Source organism: Colias eurytheme, chromosome 6 (assembly GCF_061535395.1).
Source record: "Colias eurytheme isolate Ceu_HAF_F1 chromosome 6, ilColEury1 Martin Lab GWU primary, whole genome shotgun sequence".
NCBI lineage: Eukaryota > Metazoa > Arthropoda > Insecta > Lepidoptera > Pieridae > Colias > Colias eurytheme.
Window position 1 is genome coordinate 3890210 of NC_142985.1, and position 21547 is coordinate 3911756.

The 21547-nt window shown below is 34.1% G+C and overlaps 2 protein-coding genes, 1 long non-coding RNA gene and 2 other non-coding genes across 10 annotated transcripts in view; 1 reads left to right on the top strand and 4 right to left on the bottom strand.

Annotated features, from left to right (window-relative positions):
* LOC149907554 (guanine nucleotide exchange factor DBS-like) overlaps positions 1 to 21326 on the bottom strand; it is a 115381-nt gene extending 94055 nt beyond the window's left edge. For 2 of the 5 annotated variants that reach the window (XR_016456791.1, XM_090102579.1), the window contains exon 1: positions 20925 to 21326. Coding sequence is in view for 4 of the 5 variants with exons in the window: in XM_090102579.1 (XP_089958705.1) it covers positions 20925 to 21093 (169 nt within the window). In the remaining variant the exon portion in view is untranslated. Of the gene's footprint in view, positions 1 to 6991; positions 7177 to 11800; positions 11923 to 20924 lie in introns of those variants that run through there. The other 3 variants (XM_090102578.1, XM_090102577.1, XM_090102576.1) reach the window with 3 other exon arrangements.
* On the bottom strand, positions 8740 to 8815 carry TRNAS-GGA (transfer RNA serine (anticodon GGA)). Its single transcript has one exon. It is a non-coding gene; the product is annotated as a tRNA-Ser (tRNA).
* TRNAS-GGA (transfer RNA serine (anticodon GGA)) lies at positions 9049 to 9124 on the bottom strand. Its single transcript has one exon. It is a non-coding gene; the product is annotated as a tRNA-Ser (tRNA).
* LOC149907558 (uncharacterized) lies at positions 15768 to 19435 on the bottom strand. Of its 2 annotated transcripts, none has more exons than XM_090102581.1 (4): positions 19244 to 19435; positions 18669 to 18942; positions 17961 to 18191; positions 15768 to 17427 (listed from the first exon to the last, which is right to left on the bottom strand). In XM_090102581.1, exons 2-4 carry the CDS (start codon positions 18927 to 18929, stop codon positions 16207 to 16209), a joined length of 1713 nt encoding a protein of 570 aa, XP_089958707.1. In that variant the 5' UTR covers positions 18930 to 18942; positions 19244 to 19435; the 3' UTR covers positions 15768 to 16206. The 2 variants fall into 2 exon arrangements, with proteins under 2 accessions (XP_089958707.1, XP_089958706.1); XM_090102580.1 differs by having other exon boundaries at positions 18669 to 18947.
* On the top strand, positions 19462 to 21428 carry LOC149907559 (uncharacterized). Its single transcript, XR_016456792.1, has 3 exons — positions 19462 to 19520; positions 20479 to 20626; positions 21296 to 21428. It is a non-coding gene; the product is annotated as an uncharacterized LOC149907559 (long non-coding RNA).
* Positions 21429 to 21547: the final 119 nt, after the last annotated feature.

The window sequence follows — 21547 nt, forward strand, 5'->3', positions numbered from 1 at the left end:
CATTGAGGTTAAGGGCAATGTTAAGCTTGAAAGAAATGTGTATTAATTACATCTATTGTTTCCGCATTCATCAAAATGACCTGCTAATGGATATTTTTTTTTTGATAATGATTTCAATCTAAAATTATAACTGTATCTATTATGCTCAATTCACAAACTTTCAACCTAATAATAATATTTTTGCTAGAAACATATGATTGTCATGAATTAGTTCAAATTATCCATATCGAAACATTGATGAAATAAGACAAACTCATTGGATAGGGAGATTTATAAAATCTTTTAGTCCATCAAAAAATTTTATCCGCATGTTCTTTTGCTCAGTACTCTACCATAGACAAAGATGTCACAAGAGTTATTATCCTAAAATCTGTGGACAGTATAGACAGTAATTATTCCCAGTAGTCGCCAGCGCTGTGCATGAGGGACAGTATAATGGAACTGTTCACTTCTGACAATGAAGAAGTTTGAGCCAAAGTTAGTTAGTTATACCTAGCATTCACATACCTAGTTCACTGTGTGTTGTCTCCTCTTAAATAAGGTATATCTAGATATCTCGACGTAGTTCTAGTAACTACAGAACAAATTTGGCGCCAGCTGACACGTCTGGCGATAAGAACCTATTCAACAACTGCTACAGTTATTGACACATTCCTGGAAGATCTTTAGAATCGTATGAAATGCTCTACTTGGACTATAATTATTTTATAATTAAACGTCCGTCCTATACCATAGCGTCTATCCTTTAATTTAACCGTTTAGTATTTGTAATAGAATCTGGCGCCTGTCAATAACGAGTTTACGATACGAACTGTGTGTGTGATGTCAATCCGCCATTGTGAAGCACAGATAAAATAATTCAACGTTTAATTCATGCAATAAAGCTCTATAATACGAGTATATTTCAAAATGAATTTTGCAAATAAGAGCACTCTGGATCTGATAGCTGTCGCCCATAATTATTAGCCAAAGTCCAGTGCCGCTTAGCCGACTAATTATATGAAAAATTACTAGCTTATCCTCAGGATGGAAAAAGCTTTGAAACCGTGGTTTTTAATTTAAGAGAAGATAAGTTTCGTGAAATGTGAATTTTAATATTATAGCCACTGACATTTATTATATTTTTTAAGAAGCAAAATTCAGAAAAAAGGCGTACCTAACTTGTTGTTCTTTTACTTTTAAGTGTTTTTAAAGTTTTGAAACATGAGTATTGAGTAAACTTATGTAGTTATTAGTGTTGTGTTGCTAACAACGTTATCATGCTATATTCATAACACGCACTATCAGCTTCTTTTACTAGAACATAATGTTTGATAAAATATAAGCGTAGGCTTCCTCGTGTGAGCTTAGCGAGATAAAACACGTTTAATGAAAATTTATATTAATCGTCCATGTTTTGTATACGTATCACGGTATCAGCAAAATGCGAGCGTTAAATAATGACCCAATATACTTTTTTTAATATATGATATTACAACGATAATGCACCTAAATAAACATAGAAGCTCTTGAAAATGGTATGATAACGTATTCCCATCGTATTCCCAACAGCCACAGTATTTTTTTGTTTATATTAGGGCCTGATAAATTTGTGAAAATCAATGGAGAGCATCATATCATTAGTATATTTTGTCCGTTATAACAAGTTAACACTTATGAAGCACTAATGGATGCTGATGGTGTCAAGTCTTCTTTCTTTTATAAAGCTGAAAATCTCGACAGTTTCTATTATTATTTATAAGGTCCCTGAAATTTATTTTGTCTAAACCTATAGATCCTATGTACTATGTACCTGTGTATAGACCGAAAAAAGCTTAAAATATTAATTCAAGAGTCAATTTTAATGATGCGATGGTTATATTTTTGTACGCATGAAATATAGGTAGCAATCCAAACAAGATTATGATTTTTGAATTAACTAAATCCATACTTAATATTATAAATGCGAAAGTAACTCTGTCTGTCTGTCTGTTACTCAATTACGCCTAAACTACTGAACCAATTTGCATGAAATATGTACCACGGGCGAAGCCGGGGCGGACCGCTAGTATATTGATAAGTGTCTAGCAGATAATGCATTGTTTGCATCTTGGCGCATGTCAGAAGCTTTGGCCACAAACGGCAGGTGTGTAACAGCCGTTACATTTTTTATTTTGTGGAAGCGGAAATCATATTCGCCCTTTCAATGTGTTTAATGCCTCAGTATGTTTGTCCTGTTTTCACGTCAAAACAGCTCAACATATTTTGATATTTTTTAACAATGCCAAAAAATTTTACATCAAAGACGCAGGTACTATTGATTTTTTTATCATAGGTAGGTATGTCATACGATAAACTGCATGCAAGCGAAGCCACAGGCAAATTTTGTAAAAATTAAAAAACACACGCCGTCATATTATTAAATAATTTGGAAAATCCAAAAGTGCACGCCTCATAATTTTTTTTTAATAAATATTTATTAATTATTATTTTTGTTTATTTAATAACAATTAAACCACATCGAATCAGACCCTGAAAAATGAAAGGGTTCTATTCCTGAGCATACTCAAGCGTAAGAGAAAAAAAAAGACTCGATTAGTAAAGTATTTCGGTCGCTATCGTGTTAACAAGAAAAAGGATCCGCACATACAGACACACGGACGTCCAAGACAGAACTTTTTTAAACTGTTTTTTAACTAGTTTAAATAACAAAAATGACATTAAAAATATCATGAACGTTAAAAATAGTGTTTTTTCTTAATATGTGTGTGTATGTATTATCTTACAAGTGCAATGTATGATACATAAAGACATTTTAAGTTTGAAAAATCAGATGTTTTGCGCGAAGTGACAGTAGTACCCACCTCAACGCTTCGCTTATGAGGCGTGCAAAAGTACCTAGGTATTTCGTCCGGACCTGTTGAGAATGATCTTTGCTCCGGCCGCGGCCTCCGCACCATGAGTTGGTCGGAAAAACATTATTTGATATTTCTATTAAAATAAGATTTAAAACAATAGAATATTTAGTTGTATTTTTGATAAACCACTTTAATCATAAAATAACACATAAATAAAATAAATAGGTGAATTAATTTGATTATTAATATTTTTCACCAAATTTTTTTTTTCTTAAATTATTATTATGTAAATGGCTGTTGCATCAATTATTTTAATGATTACTTAACACAGACATAGATAGACTACGCAAGTACCGCGATCTGTATGAAAACCAAGCGTGTCATATTTTTTGTACTGACCTTGACGCGTTATGACGTCACGAGCGCTTTTTAGTGATGGTAATTTCATTTTACGCTAAATCGATTAGGACGCCACTCCCGCGGCGATTCCAGTATCGTCCTATCCCATCGAAGTAAATCGAAAGAAATCAGATCAAACTAGATCTATGTCTAAGAGGTAATTAAATAAATGAATCGTAATCGATTACTAAATCGATTCAAGACAGAAAAATGATAATTACCATAGACAGAGGAATGATAAAATAAATTTATAAACCTTTTAATATTCTAACAAGTAAACTAATGTGTTTTAGCTTTTTCTTACATATGCCCATTGAGTTACCGTGTACTACGTACTAGAGAGGCCATCGAAAGAAATAATGATGAAACTGTCAATCAATCAATCTTTATGTCCCGTTGCATCAATCCATTTTTCTTTTATGTTCGGGTTACTTGGAAAACTGAAAAAACAAACATAGTCTAAGCAATAAGGAGTTTTCTTAAAAAACTCCCAAGATGACACTTTAACTAATGGCGTCCATGTCATAATATTTATTTTTAGTACCTTTGTATTAAAATACTTAAAAGTTCTAGGTCAAGTCGTATTAAATGACAAAAAAAATCTATGCCTTTTTTTCTGAAAAATTGCTCCTTCAAATTATCATTTTTCTGTTCGATTATAAAATCGATTAGAATCGAGAACTGTTGCATCAAATGAACATCACTAACCACAAAATTGGACAGAAAAATGAGAACAGAAAAATGAGAAGACGCTATTCATTGCTTGTTATCATACGACTCGATCTTTACCGTGCCAAGTAAAAGCCGCAATGTATTCCGAATCATTTCGTATGATTTGGTATCCGTGTTTGTCACGATCGTTTTCCACAGATATTCTTTATTTGATTTTAAAATAAATAGTGCATATTCTGATTAGAAAATTACTTACCGGTGGAAGGAAACATCTCTGCTAACTTGGCCACTCACAGCTGTGGAGTTTCTACAGTTTATAACGGCGTAATTCGGCATTTTACTTTATTCAGCTTCGCGTCTTTCCTTGGCGAACTGCAAGCGCGGACTGAGTGTAGGCCAGCGTCAAGTAAGTTTCATAATCTTAGTTTGGACACGGGAAGTACATACACTCGCTTAGTCTATCTTGATACATGTCTGTGTTACTTAATTATATGATCATAAAAAATGTTTTACGATCACAGATTAATTAAAAGCAATCATATCATTAAATGTGGTTATTTATTCAATTGGAAAGTAAATAGAATTTGCTTGACGATTGGAATATTTACGCTAAGTTTACGCTAATGGCACATAATTTGCATGGTTTTTCTTCTTACAACAAATATATTAACATAAATACAAAAGTCTGTAAACAATTAAAATTTATTAAAATGCGCACAAATTCATTTTAAATTTAGCTCTATAATTTGCACCGCATCCCATTTGAGTTTGGTCTCCCACAGAGTAACCTAATAATAAGCCAGGCCTGCAAATAGTATCTATGTTTAGTTATACGTATATGTTCATATTAATTAGAATTTACCTATGTCATACACATATGTTATGTAACTTGATATTATGTAGAGAGTTCGTGTTTAACCTTCATAGTCAGCTAGGTATATTATATTAAATAAGTAAGTACTTATACTTATCATTTTTATGACCAAATACTTTCCAACCATTTATCTACGTTATTGAATTTTGACTCTGTGTAACCGTTTACCTAACTTAAAATAATTGTATTTAATATTTATTATTTAACAAGTATGAATGTACTCTTTTACGCCATCATAATATAAGAATTTATTTATTTATTTATTTATTTATTTATTTATTTATTGAAAACACACACTAACATTACAGTTTCCCAATACGATAGTGGTTTTACATTTAATTGGTTACATCATGGTTACATCGAAATTAGAAATATATAACATAACTACATACAAACTAACATTACTTTTTATAGCATATTACAAATAAAGCTACTCGCGTGAATTCATCCCAAGTGCAACAAAATATATCCGTTTTGATTGCTATTTCATTGAGTGAACGAAGTGCACGCGTCATAGGTGCCTGACCTAGCAAGTTGGTGCGAGCGGACGGCACCAGCAGCAGCGGCGGCCGGCGCCGGCGCCCCGCGTATCCATCTGGTACATACAAATACATTTTACCCAAAATATCCGCATTATGTATCCTACCTCTAAAAATCCTGAACAGGTACGAGATTAACGCCAGGTCCCTTCTAACCCTCAGCTCGTTATATCCCACCATGCCCAAAACGAATAAAGTCGGATACATAAGCGGATAGAAAGGATAAACCCCGTATAATCTCATGTAAAGGTAACGAGTGAATTTATTTTGTATGCGCTCTAGCATAAGATTATATTTAATTTCATGCGGGCCCCAAATAACGGAGTTATATTCCAACTGGCTTCTTACTAGAGTATTGTATAAGTTAACAATAGCTCTAATATTCGAAAAATTTCGAGACATCCGCAATATAAACCCTAAGTTTTTAAAAGCTTTCTTACAAATATTAGTTATGTGCTTACTATAACTCAAGTCAGTACTGAGATTAACGCCAAGATCTTTAACTTCAGTTACCCTCGACATCTGTGCCCCATCTACGTGGTAGTTATACCTTGTTTGGTTTTGAGTACTTTTAGAGAAAGTTATAATCATGCATTTTGAGGTGTTGAACTGCAATAAATTATTTTTACTCCAGTCTACAACTCTATCAATATCGCTCTGAAGTTTCTCACAATCACTTATATCTTTTATTGGCAATGATAGTTTAAGGTCATCAGCGAAAAGCAAGCACTTCGCATAATGAACTACCTTTGGAAGATCATTTATCATCAAAATAAACTCCAAGGGGCCCAAATTGCTGCCCTGAACTACACCAGATCTTGTAAAATACGGTTTTGATGTATGTCCAGCATAATTTACGTATTGCTGCCTATCCGTCATATAATTAGCCATAAAGTTTAACAGATGCGGAGTGAATCCAAATTCTGCTAACTTTTTTATCAGCACATCATTGTTGACCAGGTCGAATGCTTTTTTGAAATCAAAGTAGGCCGCATCGACTTGTCCGCCACCGTCGACTACGGGTATAATATCCGCCATATAGCTTAGTAGATTGCTAGCAGTGTTACGTTCGGATCTAAAGCCATGTTGAGCGTCTGACAAGTGCGATCGTATCTGTATCAATATGCTTTTTTGCACCGCAGACTCAAACACCTTCGCTGGTGAGGGCAATATTGCAACAGGCCTATACTCATCCACTCTGTTACCACGTCCCCCTTTGGGCACTGGAACGACGCGACTTATCTTCCAACAGTTTGGGAAAACAGCTGTTTTAAGGCATAAGTTGTATATATGGAGAAGGGGCTTTGCCAACACCATGCGGCAATCCTTCAATATATATGGCGGTATCTGGTCTGGACCTGAAGATGTCTTTGGCTTAAGTTGACTAAGCGCCTTCAGCACTTCACAAAGCTGTAATTCCCCGATGTGCACTCTTACTGCTCCGTTTAAACAATTTGCTTGCGTTATCGCTAAGTTTACATCTAACTTTGGTTTTTGCTGAATATAAACAAGAAGTTGTGTTCATGATAAATAAGCATTTCAAAAACATGATTAAAACCCGCTTTACAGATATTTCATGCAATAAGGTAAATCGCTAGTCACTAGAAAAGCCGGTAAGTAAACACTCATTATGCAGGTACACAAACAATATAGGCAATATAAATACGTGCTACCTCGTCCGAAGATGATTTCCAATTTGTTAGGCACTTCAAAACGTATTTTCATATCACTAGCTGGTACATTCACAACCGTTAACGAACAACCGTTTCCAAATTTAAACGAAATTCAAATACATTCGCGCGCGAACGACTCAATGGCGCGCATCGGTTACTACGATGACAGAACGCGGACTGGCGTTGGCGGGCCGACGTCCTTCCGCAATGGGATGCCCGTGCCTCCCGCCTCGCCGGCCTACATCTACTATACTTTGCAGCTATTGTGATGTAATCTCAATCTGCATGTGACGAAAACACCGATTACAATTGATAAACGTCACATCAGCTGCGTCAATGTTTTTGGCAGATGTTTAACGAAAACTTCGAAGCGATGCAGATTCTTGCTTGGGCCTTTATTTTATTTTTGTATCTTTACATTACTTAATTTCTCATTTACAGCGCAAAATAATTTTCCAAAAAAATATACCAAAATAGGTACTGATAAAATTTTCAAATATTTATCAAAGCGATCGCGTGTTATATTGAACTCGTAATAGGATCGGTAATCGGGGTGACATATCGTGTGACTGAAAAGCCTGTGCTTAAACGATAAAGCAACTAGGTACATACGAGTAAAGAATTAGATCTTTAATTAACTTATAGATTGAGTGCAATCACTCCTATTGCACATAGGTACCTACCTATTCTTTTTAATATTAGTGGATTTAGTTATTATAAGACACATAACAAAAAATATCCAGATCTCGCAGTGCAAAAAAAAATTAACTAAGTACCTAACTATATCGCATAATGATGGTATGCACCAAAAAAATTCTCTGAAATAAATGCCTGTATATTTGGTATTGCCTGATTATATTTGTCTGTGAGCGATAGAAAAAGACCAACTCCATGTCACTAAAATTCTTTAAATTAGACCTGGCAAAGTGAAACGTAGGTATATGTAGTAAATAAGATAGAACGTAATAATATGTACTCTACTCTGCGTTCATTTTTTATTTGGAAAACATTAAAAGTCAGGATAAAAAAAGACGATTGAGTACTAATAATTCAATCTCTCTTAACCCTTACTGCAAGATTGAAATCCCTGAAGCATAAAATTGAATCTTACTTAGACTTAAGATGTTCGGTAAAATTACCCTAAATTAAAGAACCGTAAACACGCATCAAGAATATACGCAAAGACAGAATGATTTTTTTTCTATTTAATTAATTAGTATAAGAGAACGTTACGACTCGAATATTAAAATGAATAATAGGGACATTTTAAAAATATAACACTTATTAAAATATTTATCTGTTACGTTTTGGGCTTCGGGGCTGTATAATGTAAGATAAATAAATAAATTTCTAACATTTAGGTGCAATGTATTTATATTTTGTACTCATCGTACCTACCTGTTTATTTTATCAACAATTAGAACGAGGTATCCGGGAAACTGGTCTAACAATTTACCTAGTTCAATTTTTTAGCATCTTAAAATTTAAGAAAGTAGCCTTGTGCTTGTGTTCTAAATAATGAACGTACATTACGGTAGGTACATAATAATATCTATATAAATTTTAGTTTAATCGTAGTATATTATTATTAGTCTGTGGTTTAATTAAATACGTATTCAATAAAAACTGCGAGTCAGACTCGCGCACGAAGGGTTACGTACCTACTATGGGGACCCCCCATATTTTACTTTTATTAATTTTTAGTAAACTGTATTTATAAATTTATAAAGAATAGAAAAAATTCGATCACGAGGCGGGACTCGAACCCGCATCCTTCGCGCCATTCCGGGGCGGATGCCTTACCAACTCAGCCACTCGTGACCCGCCAGAGCAATCGAATTTATTCTATTCTTTCAGTTTTATGTGTCTGAAGGGACACACCGCGCGCCATCTATTGAGATGATTAACAACCATTTCAACCAATATGAAGCACTTTTCAGTGAATACAATATTGTAACGATGGAACACGACCTTTTTTGTTGAATTTATATTTTTGGTTTTATGGCATTCAAATGCTTTATAAATATAAATTTATAAAGAATAGAAAAAATTCGATCACGAGGCGGGACTCGAACCCGCATCCTTCGCGCCATTCCGGGGCGGATGCCTTACCAACTCAGCCACTCGTGACCCGCCAGAGCAATCGAATTTATTCTATTCTTTCAGTTTTATGTGTCTGAAGGGACACACCTCGTGATCGAATTTTTTCTATTCTTTATAAATTTATATTTATAAAGCATTTGAATGCCATAAAACCAAAAATATAAATTCAAACTGTATTTGTTAGAGCGGCAACGGAAATACATCATTTGTGAAAATTCCAGCTTACTAGCCATTGAGATGTATGTACTACGTTTACGTACGTGTACAGTACGTAGTACATATATTATCTCAATGTTACTAGCACGGTTTATGAGATACAGCCTGGAGACAGACATACAGACAGACAGACCCTTTGGGTACGGAACCCTAAAAAGTATGTACTTACAAATTTTGTAGTTGAATAAAAAGCAACTTTATGAAGGCAATGTAAAATCTGGCCATATTCTCTAGAGTTAAGAGTTCTCGTGAGTTTTTGTAATGTTTTGTTTGGCTTCACTGTACTATTTATAACCATAAACGCAAACACCTCTGTACCTAATACCTATTTAGTTTCCATTAGGATGCGTTCTATCCGCTCCGTTTTATATTACATTTTATGTGCAATTGTAATTAGAACTCAGTGGGTGGGCGTAATTTCAGATCCTAGGTAGAAAAGTAAAAAAAAAATACTGTTAAAATGTATCCATTTGAAGCTCGACATGTTAGCCGTTTGATAGCCATACTCATGATTGATTGATTCACAATCTAATTATACCGAGAATATTATTAATTAAATAGTATAAAATATAAATAATTGGTGATTCTGTTGATTTGATACACAAAAGATACTTTACATTATGGAATTTTATAGTACATTTTATAGACTTTTCATAATCAAGATGGCAACAATACCTACAGTTAACAATACCTAAACTGTAAATCTATATAAAACAAAGTATAAAACCTATATATGTACCATACCTCTTCCATAACTCATCTATTGTTTTATATACTTGGAAATGTCGTCGTGTCTTTTCCTGTGCGTATCCAAAGCGATTGTTAGTCTATAAAATTCAGTGGCGTTCGATAGCCGATCCTTTGGGGATAATGGCCGCAGTTACCTTGAGGCCAAATAAGTTGGTCGTTAAAGAAAATGTTATAATACTGAGCTAGCGTAACCATAGTAATGGTAAGGGTCAACTGTAGATAATATCTACTTAATTTATATGACATTATGATTTGTTAAGCAATTTATGGATTAGTTAACATTTTTTTGAGAATAGGCTGTTTAACATTAATGGATAACAATATTAAAGTTCATGTTTTTACTTTATTAAATTAGTCGATTGATATAATATGTAGTTACTAATAATACTAGTTTTCAATTTTCACATAAGGGCTAAGGCCCGCTATCCACGTAGGTACTTATTATATCAATGATTATTATGGGAAAGTAGACAATGGCGAACATACATACCTACAGGAAAATTATATGTATACTTAGCAAACAAAAGCCGGTGGTCAGGCTGCTATTGGCATAACAATTGACCAGTGAGCAATTCTATTGGCAACATTACAATACCTTGTATAGCTAAGTAATAAATTTAATTAAACCAACGCTAAAATTTTAAAAATATTTACGTGTCCTCTTAGTTTAGTTTATTGCTTGTTTATTGAGTTATACATAAAATCCAAGAATATTATTGATTTATTAAAACGGCGCTCTTCGGCTAAATCATAAGCAAATTTAGTTTGCTATTTCAAATAGGACAATAATTGATATAATTAATCGATGTCGCCAATCAGTAATTGTGAAAGAAGAGCATTCTATCCTAAACTGACGTTGTTCAGTGTTCAGCTGTTATTATAGGTGTTTACGTTAAAACGAGCTGATCCAGAAAGTTAAATAACAAAGGATATATTAATATTAAACTTCGCCAATTGACGCTTCATTGTTCTTTCTCCCCAGCTTCATAAGTGACTTAAATGGGCTTAACTACAGTTGAAAGTTTATCACGAAAACAAAGTAATTTAGCGCTTGCAGCTATCGTTATTATTTATGTGGAACAAAGTGACAAAATAATTATATTAGGTAAATTCATCTAAGAAAGTAGCACAGAACGAAATTTCCTCATTAAAACTATAACTATAATCGATACAACGTATTTTATGTGTAACGAATCATTCCGTCATTTTATTTTTTATCGACAAGGTCAGCATCTTGTTTCATTTGAGGATGAATGCATGAATTGAATCTCTACAAAAACTTGAGAATAGACTCACAGTAATTATTTTTATCACATATAGTATGGCATTATAGATCAATTTCAAGAATATAATCCTGTTTAGCTATTATAAACATTTAATTTTGTCTAGGAATTTTATTTTGCGTAGGCAAGAGATTGCAAGCGTAGGCAGTGTAGAATTACATGAGATGGGAGCGGTAACCAATGGATAAGCTCTCTTACCGAATAAGATATTGAATGAAAAATAAATGATTCCTATTGTAGTACGGAAGAAAGTATAAAACAAAAGTTTGTAGTAGGTTAGTATCAGGTATAATCATACCTTATGTTATTCTATATTATAGATTTCGTACATGGATTACTTAAACCGAATACTATTAATAAGCATATGGAATTGAAACAGGCTTTTAGTGTTTTCGTTTTTAAAAACAAAAATTAGTCGTATTTATTTGAATGTTATTTGATTATACAAACATACCATGTTTGCGGAGTTTGCGCTTAGAACAGCACTTCCAAAACTTCATATTCGTCAGAGGTCACCGAGCGGAAAGTTGACAACGCGCGCGCCGACTCAAGTATCCATCGTCACACTGTCCGATTGAGGACGAAACAATGAGTTTTGTTTACAAATTGCCGCGGAGATTTAAGGGTGCTATAACAGATTTTTAACAAAAACCGCTATTTTACGGTACAATTTTAACTCAAAGCACTTACACGTGAGAACAAAGTAATATCTTAATTTAAAGATAATATATTCAGTTCTACGATCATCTTATAAAAATTGTACGACGTCATACAAAATTGTCACTGAAATACGATTTTCCCAGCACAATGATCGCATAAAATGCAAAAAAATGGGGTCTAAACCGGTACACTTTTAAGAAAATTAAAAGCCTAATCTATCTTCTTACCTATAAATTATTGAGGGATATATAGTCCTTTATAGATTGTGATAATTTTTTTGTATCTAAATCAAAATTTTATTTCAATTATAAGCTAAATTAAAAATACTTGTCGATTTCTTCATACATTTTGCTCTCGCGGGTCGTCAGACCGCGCTCAGAAGCGCTCTTGGAAGGACGGGTGTATCGCTCCTCGTCCCAAAAATAAAAACGAATTAGAAAAAGATTATTGTGCGTATACTGTCGTTTTCGTGATTTGAAATATTTGATACTTTATAAGAGTAAACTGTATAAGTTTCATATTCCAGTTATTTGTAATTTAAAATTATGTTTTAAAAATTATGTTGACTGAGATCCTCTTTTTTTATGGGTTGTTGAACGGATTGGTGGGGTAAAGCAATTTGACAAAACTTAAATCCAAGATGGCGCCGACGAAAATTTTACATCTTTCCGTGATGGGTGTCATTTTCATGGTTTTTGGGGTGGATATTACGCAATATGAGGTCAGAACTAAAATCCAAGATGGCGCCGGTGAAAATTTGACATCTTTTCGTCATGGGTGTCATTTTCATGGTTTTTGGGGTAGCTATTAACTAATATGAGGTCAAAACTAAAATCCAAGATGGCGCCGACGAAAATTTTACATCTTTCCGTGATGGGTGTCATTTTCATGGTTTTTGGGGTGGATATTACGCAATATGAGGTCAGAACTAAAATCCAAGATGGCGCCGACGAAAATCTTTGTTATTTTATTTTAGTTTACTTCTTTATTATTAAGAAAATTACACCTATGACGAAAAGATGTCAAATTTTCGTCGGCGCCATCTTGGATTTTGGTTTTAACCTCATATTCGTTAAAAGCTACCCCAAAAACCATGAAAATGACACCCATCACGAAAAAAGTCAAATTTTCGTCGGCGCCATCTTGGATTTTGGTTTTAACCTCATATTCGTTAATAGCTACCCCAAAAACCATGAAAATGACACCCATCACGAAAAAAGTCAAATTTTCGTCGGTGCCATCTTGGATTTTAGTTTTGACCTCATATTTGTTAAGAGCTACTCCAAAACCTTGAAAATGACACCCATGACGAAAAGATGTAAAATTTTCGTCGGCGCCATCTTGGATTTTAGTTTTGACCTCATATTGGTTAATAGCTACCCCAAAAACTACCCACACTTGCAAATGTGTTTGCTACGTAGGAAAAGTTCAGATTTAAGAGTATCCTAGGTAATGTGTTATGTGACGAATACCTATAATTTATTTCATTCCGACTATTTTTCGGAATAACATACATTTACTAAGAATTGTGTACAATGCCGGATTTAATACAGTGCCGGTAACATCATAATATGTATGATAATAATTCTACATTTCTTAAAAAGCTTTGACATTGTATACAATTCATAGATTATTATTCAATGAAATAATGATGTAAAATAGTCACACTTTTTTAAGTTGTTTGAATATACTAACATACTTATTAGGATCGTACCTACTAATAAAAGTAACAAAATGATTTTTTAAAGTTCCTAGTAATCTTCTGGAATCAATTTCAATAAAAATACATAATATCAAAAATTAAAAATAATATCAAGTATGAAGATGGTCTATAAAATGGAATGCGCTATGTTTACGTGAGCGTGATATTGCCGCGAACAAAGTTACGTCGTTAGATACCTAAATTTGAGTAACGCAGATTTGTGACAGCGTCCTTAATGAAGTACTGCGGTCCGAGCAATGAGGCAAGTGCGAGTGCAACAAACGCACACCCCCGACGATCCGGTAACGCGGCACCGCGTCAGGAAGGCGTGGGTGCGATCCAGCTCAGACCTTCGTCGTCCTGAACCCCAATTTACAACAATCACCAACGCTTGCAAATTATTTCGTTTCACGACGTTGTGATTGATTCAATAAACGTCAATTTAATTCGATCGCCACCGTAAAAGCTCAAATGAAAGATATTGTAGTAGCGTAAAAAAGTTTATTTTCTATCACATCATGTCTTCCTACGTTTAAAAAATTTGGAACATTACGCCGAATATTCTAGGTGTATACTACGATTCGAAGCACGTCGCGTTAATTGCTTGTATAACTGACTTTGGGTTCAGACCACATGATGACCCACGATTACAATCTTTGTATTAATAATTGCAATACAGTAAAATGTTTTACCTACTAAACATATACAATTATTATGTGTGTTTAGTAGGTAAAACATTTTACTGTACCATATACTTCCAATCTAGCAGCACATTAGTTATTGTCTAAAAAACAAAACGTATACAATAACGACGGCTCCGAATCTTACAAATCTCCGCACTATAAAAATATACGAATAAGCATATTTTCTAGGCACATTTCTGTACTTTCTACAAGTTATTACTGAACGGTTATATCCTTATACTTAGTTACAAATTACCTTAGGTCGAAATACGAGAGATTACAAATAAAACTGTTTTTCATTTCAATTTGATTCATTATTTAAAAAATATAGGTACATTGACAGTATCTGAACTTGTTTTAATATAAAAAAGGAATACTTATACGCTATAATAATAAAACCTTTTCAGACATAAAATATTAAGGGAAAAGTGCTACTGAATTCTTTTTCATAATAATATACTAAAGCAGTCATAAGAAAGTTTCGATGAATCAATCTATATTTTATCAAAGCATAAAATTAATTTTATTATAACAAGTTCAGTGCTACTGTATTTATGATTTTTTTTACACAAAATATACATCATCATAAATGAAATAAAACTTTCCGACGAAATTTTTAATTTTTATATGTTACAATAAGCGGTTACAAATTAATCAGTCCTTGTGAATTAACTTGAAAAACGAAACAAGAAACTGCAATATTTTGTACTTAAGTATTTCATATCCACCAAAATTTTTATTTTCTGGTGGTATTTATGTAATTGGCAATAGTGTTGTATAAGTGTAGAACTTATACAAAAGTTTTAAGGTTTATTTTTCCTGAATAGATGCAAACCTTTGTAATTTTTTACGTGATATGTATTTAAATATTTGTTATGGCAAAGAATAGTTTCAAAACCACCACATCACTAGTTGTAATAACTCTAGACACTTTAAACTATAAGTCGAACCATATCTATGAATTACTTTCGAGTTCTATGAAGGCACTGCTTTCATTTGTAACTGAACGTGTTGTGATGAGCGACGTAATTATAAAACAATATTCAATTAAAACTTGATTAGATATACAGGGTGTCCCATATTAGTCCACAAAAGACTTAAAAACGCAATGAGCACTCCATATTGAAAATTGAGAAGAATGGGCAAGTAATATATTCTTATCACGAAATTGCACATTGCTGTACTTTCTATAAATTATTACTTTAAAATATAAAAAAAAAATCTGTATTTTCATCATAATTTATAACTTCAGTCTTAATTACGAATGATTCCATAATTATTATAAAAAGGTGTCCATATACTATTTCTTTAAAATGCGCGTTTTTATTTTTAAACCAACATCAACAAAAATATACCAGTATTTTAAATGTATGAAGAATAAAATTTACGCAAATGATAATGTTTAAATTATAATGAAAGGGGTCCATGTAGACTTTACATGAACCCCTTTCATCTAACTGCATTATTATAATATGTGCTAATTCAATAAAAATTAATAAAATGTATCATAAAATAATTTACAGACCTCACCTGCCCACTCTTCACAATCACACAAAATCATAATAAAATAAACTACATTCATAGCTACTGCTAATTTGATAGTGTAAATATGATTAATATTATCCTTATATATAATTGTATAATCCGTTTTCAATCAATACTGAAAAGGTGTCTAAATATCTTTGCTAACTTATTGCCAAAGTTACGAGTAAGTAAACGTATTTGGAACAGAGCAAGCACGTTAGTTTTCGTTTGTTATAAGTATGTGCTTTTGTGTTCCCCGTTAGTTGACTCCAAACATAGTAAAGGGTTTTGTCAATGTCTGTACCATGCGCCTTGCACTCGCGTTTGGAAATGGGACACTGGAGTCACTATGTACGCTTGTTGAGGTTGTTGTACTACAGCCAGAGGTATCACTTGTTGGGCCATTTCCACTGGCTGCCCATTGTCTTCTGATACACCAAGTGGTTGGACGCAATGTTGTTGGGCAACTTGTTGGACCCCACCAACTTGCTGCGTGAGCACTTGCTGGTGCTGGCTCACTTGGGGCACCAACATCTGTTGTTGCATCGTCTGCTGTTGCGGCTGTTGCTGGTGTATAACCACATGCGGCTGGTTCTGCATCTGTTGGTGTTGTACTTGCACCTGCTGCACTTGTTGCTGTTGTTGTTGTTGCTGTTGCTGTTGTTGCACCTGTTGTTGTTGTTGTTGCTGTTGCTGGGCCTGTTGTTGCGCTTGGTGTTGTTCCCTTTCGTGTTCTTCTTTCTTCTTCTGTTCAATAGCTGCCTTCTTGGCCTCGGCCTTCTCTTTCTCCTGTTGTATTCTCACAGGATCCTTATTTTTGTCATATGACATACATTTACCACTACGGAAAGGTACCAATGCATCCTTGGATAATTCCTGCTTTTTAGTTGCAAACTTAACATGTGGGAACTGGTCTTTCATGAACGCTCTAAATGTTGAATAACCCATAAGCTTCACTCCAGGTTCTAATATTTCCCCATATTCCTTATATGCTTCAAACAAATGCTTTCTGGAGTCACCTTGTATTATAACAGTCTTACTTCCTTTCTTGCCACTCTCACCTGACGGTTGTACATCTTTGGGTGAACTGGCATGTTGTTTTAGATATTCTTTTAGGAAGTTAGTTGCATGTTTATAAATATCCAATGTGAATGTATTGTAGGGTTTCTTGCCAACATTACCGTGTATGCGAGGGGCGACGCCATGTGTCATAACATGCTGTCGTATGCGTTTCAACTGGTAATGAGTAACATTTTCCAAGTACAAAAAAGCTTCTAAACAAACTTTCCTCCCCTGATACACATAGCATGCCCTTAATCTCCTTCTTACTTTATGGCGTGAGGTTTCTGCTGGATTCGCCAAGCTGGCCATAGTGATTCCCATCAAGTACATGTCATGTTCACTTTTGGTTAATTCAGCAATATTCAAACGATGACGGTAGACTGCTTCGGGATTCAAACCTCGGTAGCAATTATCCTTACAATCACAGCCCCTTCTTAGCCTCTCTTTTACCTGAAATTTAAAATAAGTACTATATAGATGTCATTTTTACAAAATTTATATTCAAAAATCTATTTCTGTGGTTGAACTAGCATCTCATAAACAACAACACAACTTTTACACAACAAATCTATACAAATGCATTTGATCTTGACTAAGAAGCCACTAAAGTAGATTACAACACACTTGATGCTGTTAATACTCTTAATAATAAGTGTTTGTAAGAGAGTAAGTAATTCAATAAACATAAATAAAAATAAGCAACATTATCAAATGAGAATTCAAAAGTATTTTACTCTATATCAACTGCCTTTTAGTAGACACTAGATAGATTTAGATTGGTATCTCAAATCTTAGACATAATTGTTTTTCATTCCAGAAATCTATAGCTAGGTACTCTTGTATTACTGTAAAGCATTTGTGAAGAATTCAATATCATGAATTTTGGTAATGCCTGGTACATTTATATATTTCTTAAATTGAAATTGTCTTCGCCAGTATTATTAGAAAAATCATTAAATAGTATATTCATAAATAAAATATACCTGTTCAGGATTGTCTTCCAATGTGTTGCCCAGAACTTCTTCATCACTGTCCGACTCTGCTACTTTTTTCTTTCTCTTTACAATAGCTTTCTTTTCCATTTTGGGTTTTGTGTCGACATCCATTTCTTGGCCTTCGACATTTGTTTCAAATTCCAAGCTGTACTGAGTTTGCATCCCTTGCATATTGGCATCGCCATTCTCAACTTGTATTGTATGCCCTTGCCATAAAACCTATAACATAAACAACATACTGATATTTGTTTACAATATAATATTGTATGTATTATGGCTGGTTCACACTTTGATTAGTGCGAGTGCAGGTGATGAGTAGTACTACGTGTGGACAGCGACTGTTTAGTGCGAGTGTTTAGTAGGCTGTGTAGTAAAGTGAATAGAAGCGTATTCTATTTTTTTGCGAGTGGACTGCGAGTAGCCACGTCCCGCGCGCCCTCCCTTTCCCCTCACTCGCAGTGTGCCTGCCTAAACACGTCTGGACAGGAGTGTTTAGTGTTTAGCGTAGTGTGTAGCGTCGCGAATTTCACCATTGTCCTGCACTCGCACTAATCACCTGCACTCGCACTAATCAAAGTGTGAACCAGCCATTAAAGTAAATCAATGCGTTCTTCACATCAAGCCGAAATTAAGTTATTTTGTATCAATAAATAGCAGTCAATAATAATTAATAATTTATTTGTTACAATGCCATACCTGTTCCTGGTGACCATTGTAATTATGCTGTTGCATATTCTGTGAGCCACCAAGCTCAAACACAGAATGCTGTCCCATGACTGGTGTGTGCCATTGGGCGCTCTCGCCGTATTCGCCTCCGCCGTTTTGGTCCGACGGTATAGATACAATTATGGCCTCTTTGCTGTCCACACTCCGACGTTCCACAGATAAAAGAGAATGCAAGACTTCACTCGCTTCTTTTTCAGCCGGATTTACAACTTCCATCTTCTCAAAAGACATCGTAACGCCGACGCTACTCTACAACCAACGTTCATGTCATTTCACATGTATCTACTTACATACGTGTATGCACAATGGCCATCGAGCGACACGGCTTAACCCGCCCCGACCGCTTCGAGGCTCCATGTTTTAATAAACCCAAGATTCTTTCAAGAAAACCGCGATAACTTTTCAAATTCATGTAAATAAACATAACAAAAACCGTGCAATTATTAACCTTAATCGCGTTTTTTAAGTTTCATTATCGCATAGCGGATCGAACTCCCGTGGAATATTGGGCCATATAGTCATAGCAAAGGAAGAACAAAACTTACCTATTTCACTTCAAATCAACGCGTGAGAAACGTAAAACCGTATCCCACTTATTAACAATCGACCGTGGATTGTTTTTTATCACTTCATTTTGATATTACAGTCATAATTGGAGAGAAATGTACAAATATTTCACTGAATTCACGGAAGCAATATGGCGATACACTTTCCGTGAATAAAATCGGAGGACGCCGTAGAACACGTCATTAGTACAGTGCGCGGCCGCTAGGCGGAGCTAGGCATCACATTTCCGTATCGACGCCGTCCTACGAACTGCACGTGCGGCAATTTAAATTTGGCTTGCGAGCAATGAAATATAATTTTGATTAAATACTGAATTAGATGTATAAAATACAAATAGTGAATTAATATTCATGCATTATGCAAAAACCGATTTAATGATTTCAATCATAAAGTTGCATGATAACAATAGTGTACATATACCTATTTAAAAAAAAAAACAATATATTTTACAGGATCGCACTTTATACTGACATCAAAATAAAGCGGATAAAATAAAATACATACTTACCTATTAACTTATGTGTATTAAATATTACTATAAATTTAACAGATAAAGAAATCGGCACGACCAAGGGCCAGGGCCATAATAAAATTAATGAAAAAAAAAAAACTTTAAAACATTATTTTTTTTAGGTAGGAATATTAGCTGTATGTACAAAATATGTAAACTAGCTGCTCGGAGCAATTACCGAGAAACTAGGTATTTAATGTTCAGTGTCCTATCGCCTATAAATAGGTAAAAAAGACGAGTAATTATTTTTTGCATGAAGTAGCAAATATTTAAAACTGAAACTAAATGAACAAAAATTATGACAGGATATCCCGTCCGCATTTCATAAAGTTGATAATATTTAGGTACCTAAGTGCGAGTAGGTACGAGGTAGGTTTATTTTGCAGAGTGGAGACGATTTTTATTTCGTTTCTTTTAAATAAGTATAATTAATTAAAAAGCGTTGCGCCGTATGAGGGGTCCGCACCGACGTGGAACCAAAGCGAACATTCAACTTCCATCAGAAGATTTACCTACCAACTAATATTCGCAATTAATATGTAATACCGATTAAGTATATACAAAACTAGGTACGTTTTTAAATGCCTTGGAACCACATTGATTCGAAAAAATGTATCTCAAATCCGAGTCAATATTAAAGGAAATAATAAAATCTTTTTGAATTCGGATACGGATGTTAATAATTATAAATATTTTTTATAGAATAATATGTCAATATCATCAAGTGAGAATCTGTCAAATTCAATTTCCTACATTTTGGCGCGTATTTACTATTTACGTTCAAGCCTTCAAGACAAGCATTACAATTTACAGTGCAAACGTTAGAAACGGTGCCTACATCAAATTTAAGGTACATATTTTGTTGTTCGTATTTCTTTATTCGTATAATTGTTTGCAACATCTTATAAAATAGCAGGAAATGTTATTGACGATACTTTTGAAAGTAAGTAAGTTCGTAATAAAATTATGTACTTACTTTACAATTCATCGCTTGTAGATTACCGGTAGAAAATATTATTACGTCAGTTAGACACCTAATGCATTATGTGTTGCTTACAGTTTTGATTACATTTTTTTTTATTTCTGCTAAAGTTATTGTATCTACGTTTAACACATGCAATGATGCAAGGATGGCTATTTTAACTCACCAGAAGCAGAATCTAAAGCAAAACAGCTACTGCGTGATTTGACGACTGCGCCAGGCGATGGACCATCAGGCCATTCCATACGTTCTTCCATGGCTTTGGAAGCACTTCTTTTGAATTGTTCTAAGAAACTGTCTATTTGCGTCTCAATACTTGTCGGTGAGTTAGCCATCGTTACCACCGAAACACCGCAAACAAACACAACACTGTTTTCGGACTATGACATTTTGGATTAAATATTGATAATTTTCGAAATACCAAAATAAAGATGACGATACCGACAAACTGTATTTTCTGGTAAATAACACATGTTATTAACAGTCATTGTAACTGCTATTAATTTATATTTTTATCATTACGTATTTTAATTTAAGCTTGAAGAACGAAGACCTACCACATAAGACAGCGACTTATTTTACTACGGATACCGTTATGCTACATCGAAAATAAAGCGACACCCACCGACATCTATCGATCGCAATGAACAGCTGGTAACGATGCTGCCATACACTAAACAAAATTGCTTGTGTAAAAAATACTATGAAAATATAAAGTATATTTTATTTTCGCTCCTGCTTCTCAAATTATATTGCTTCTGATTCGCTTTTCAATTAAATATTTTTATG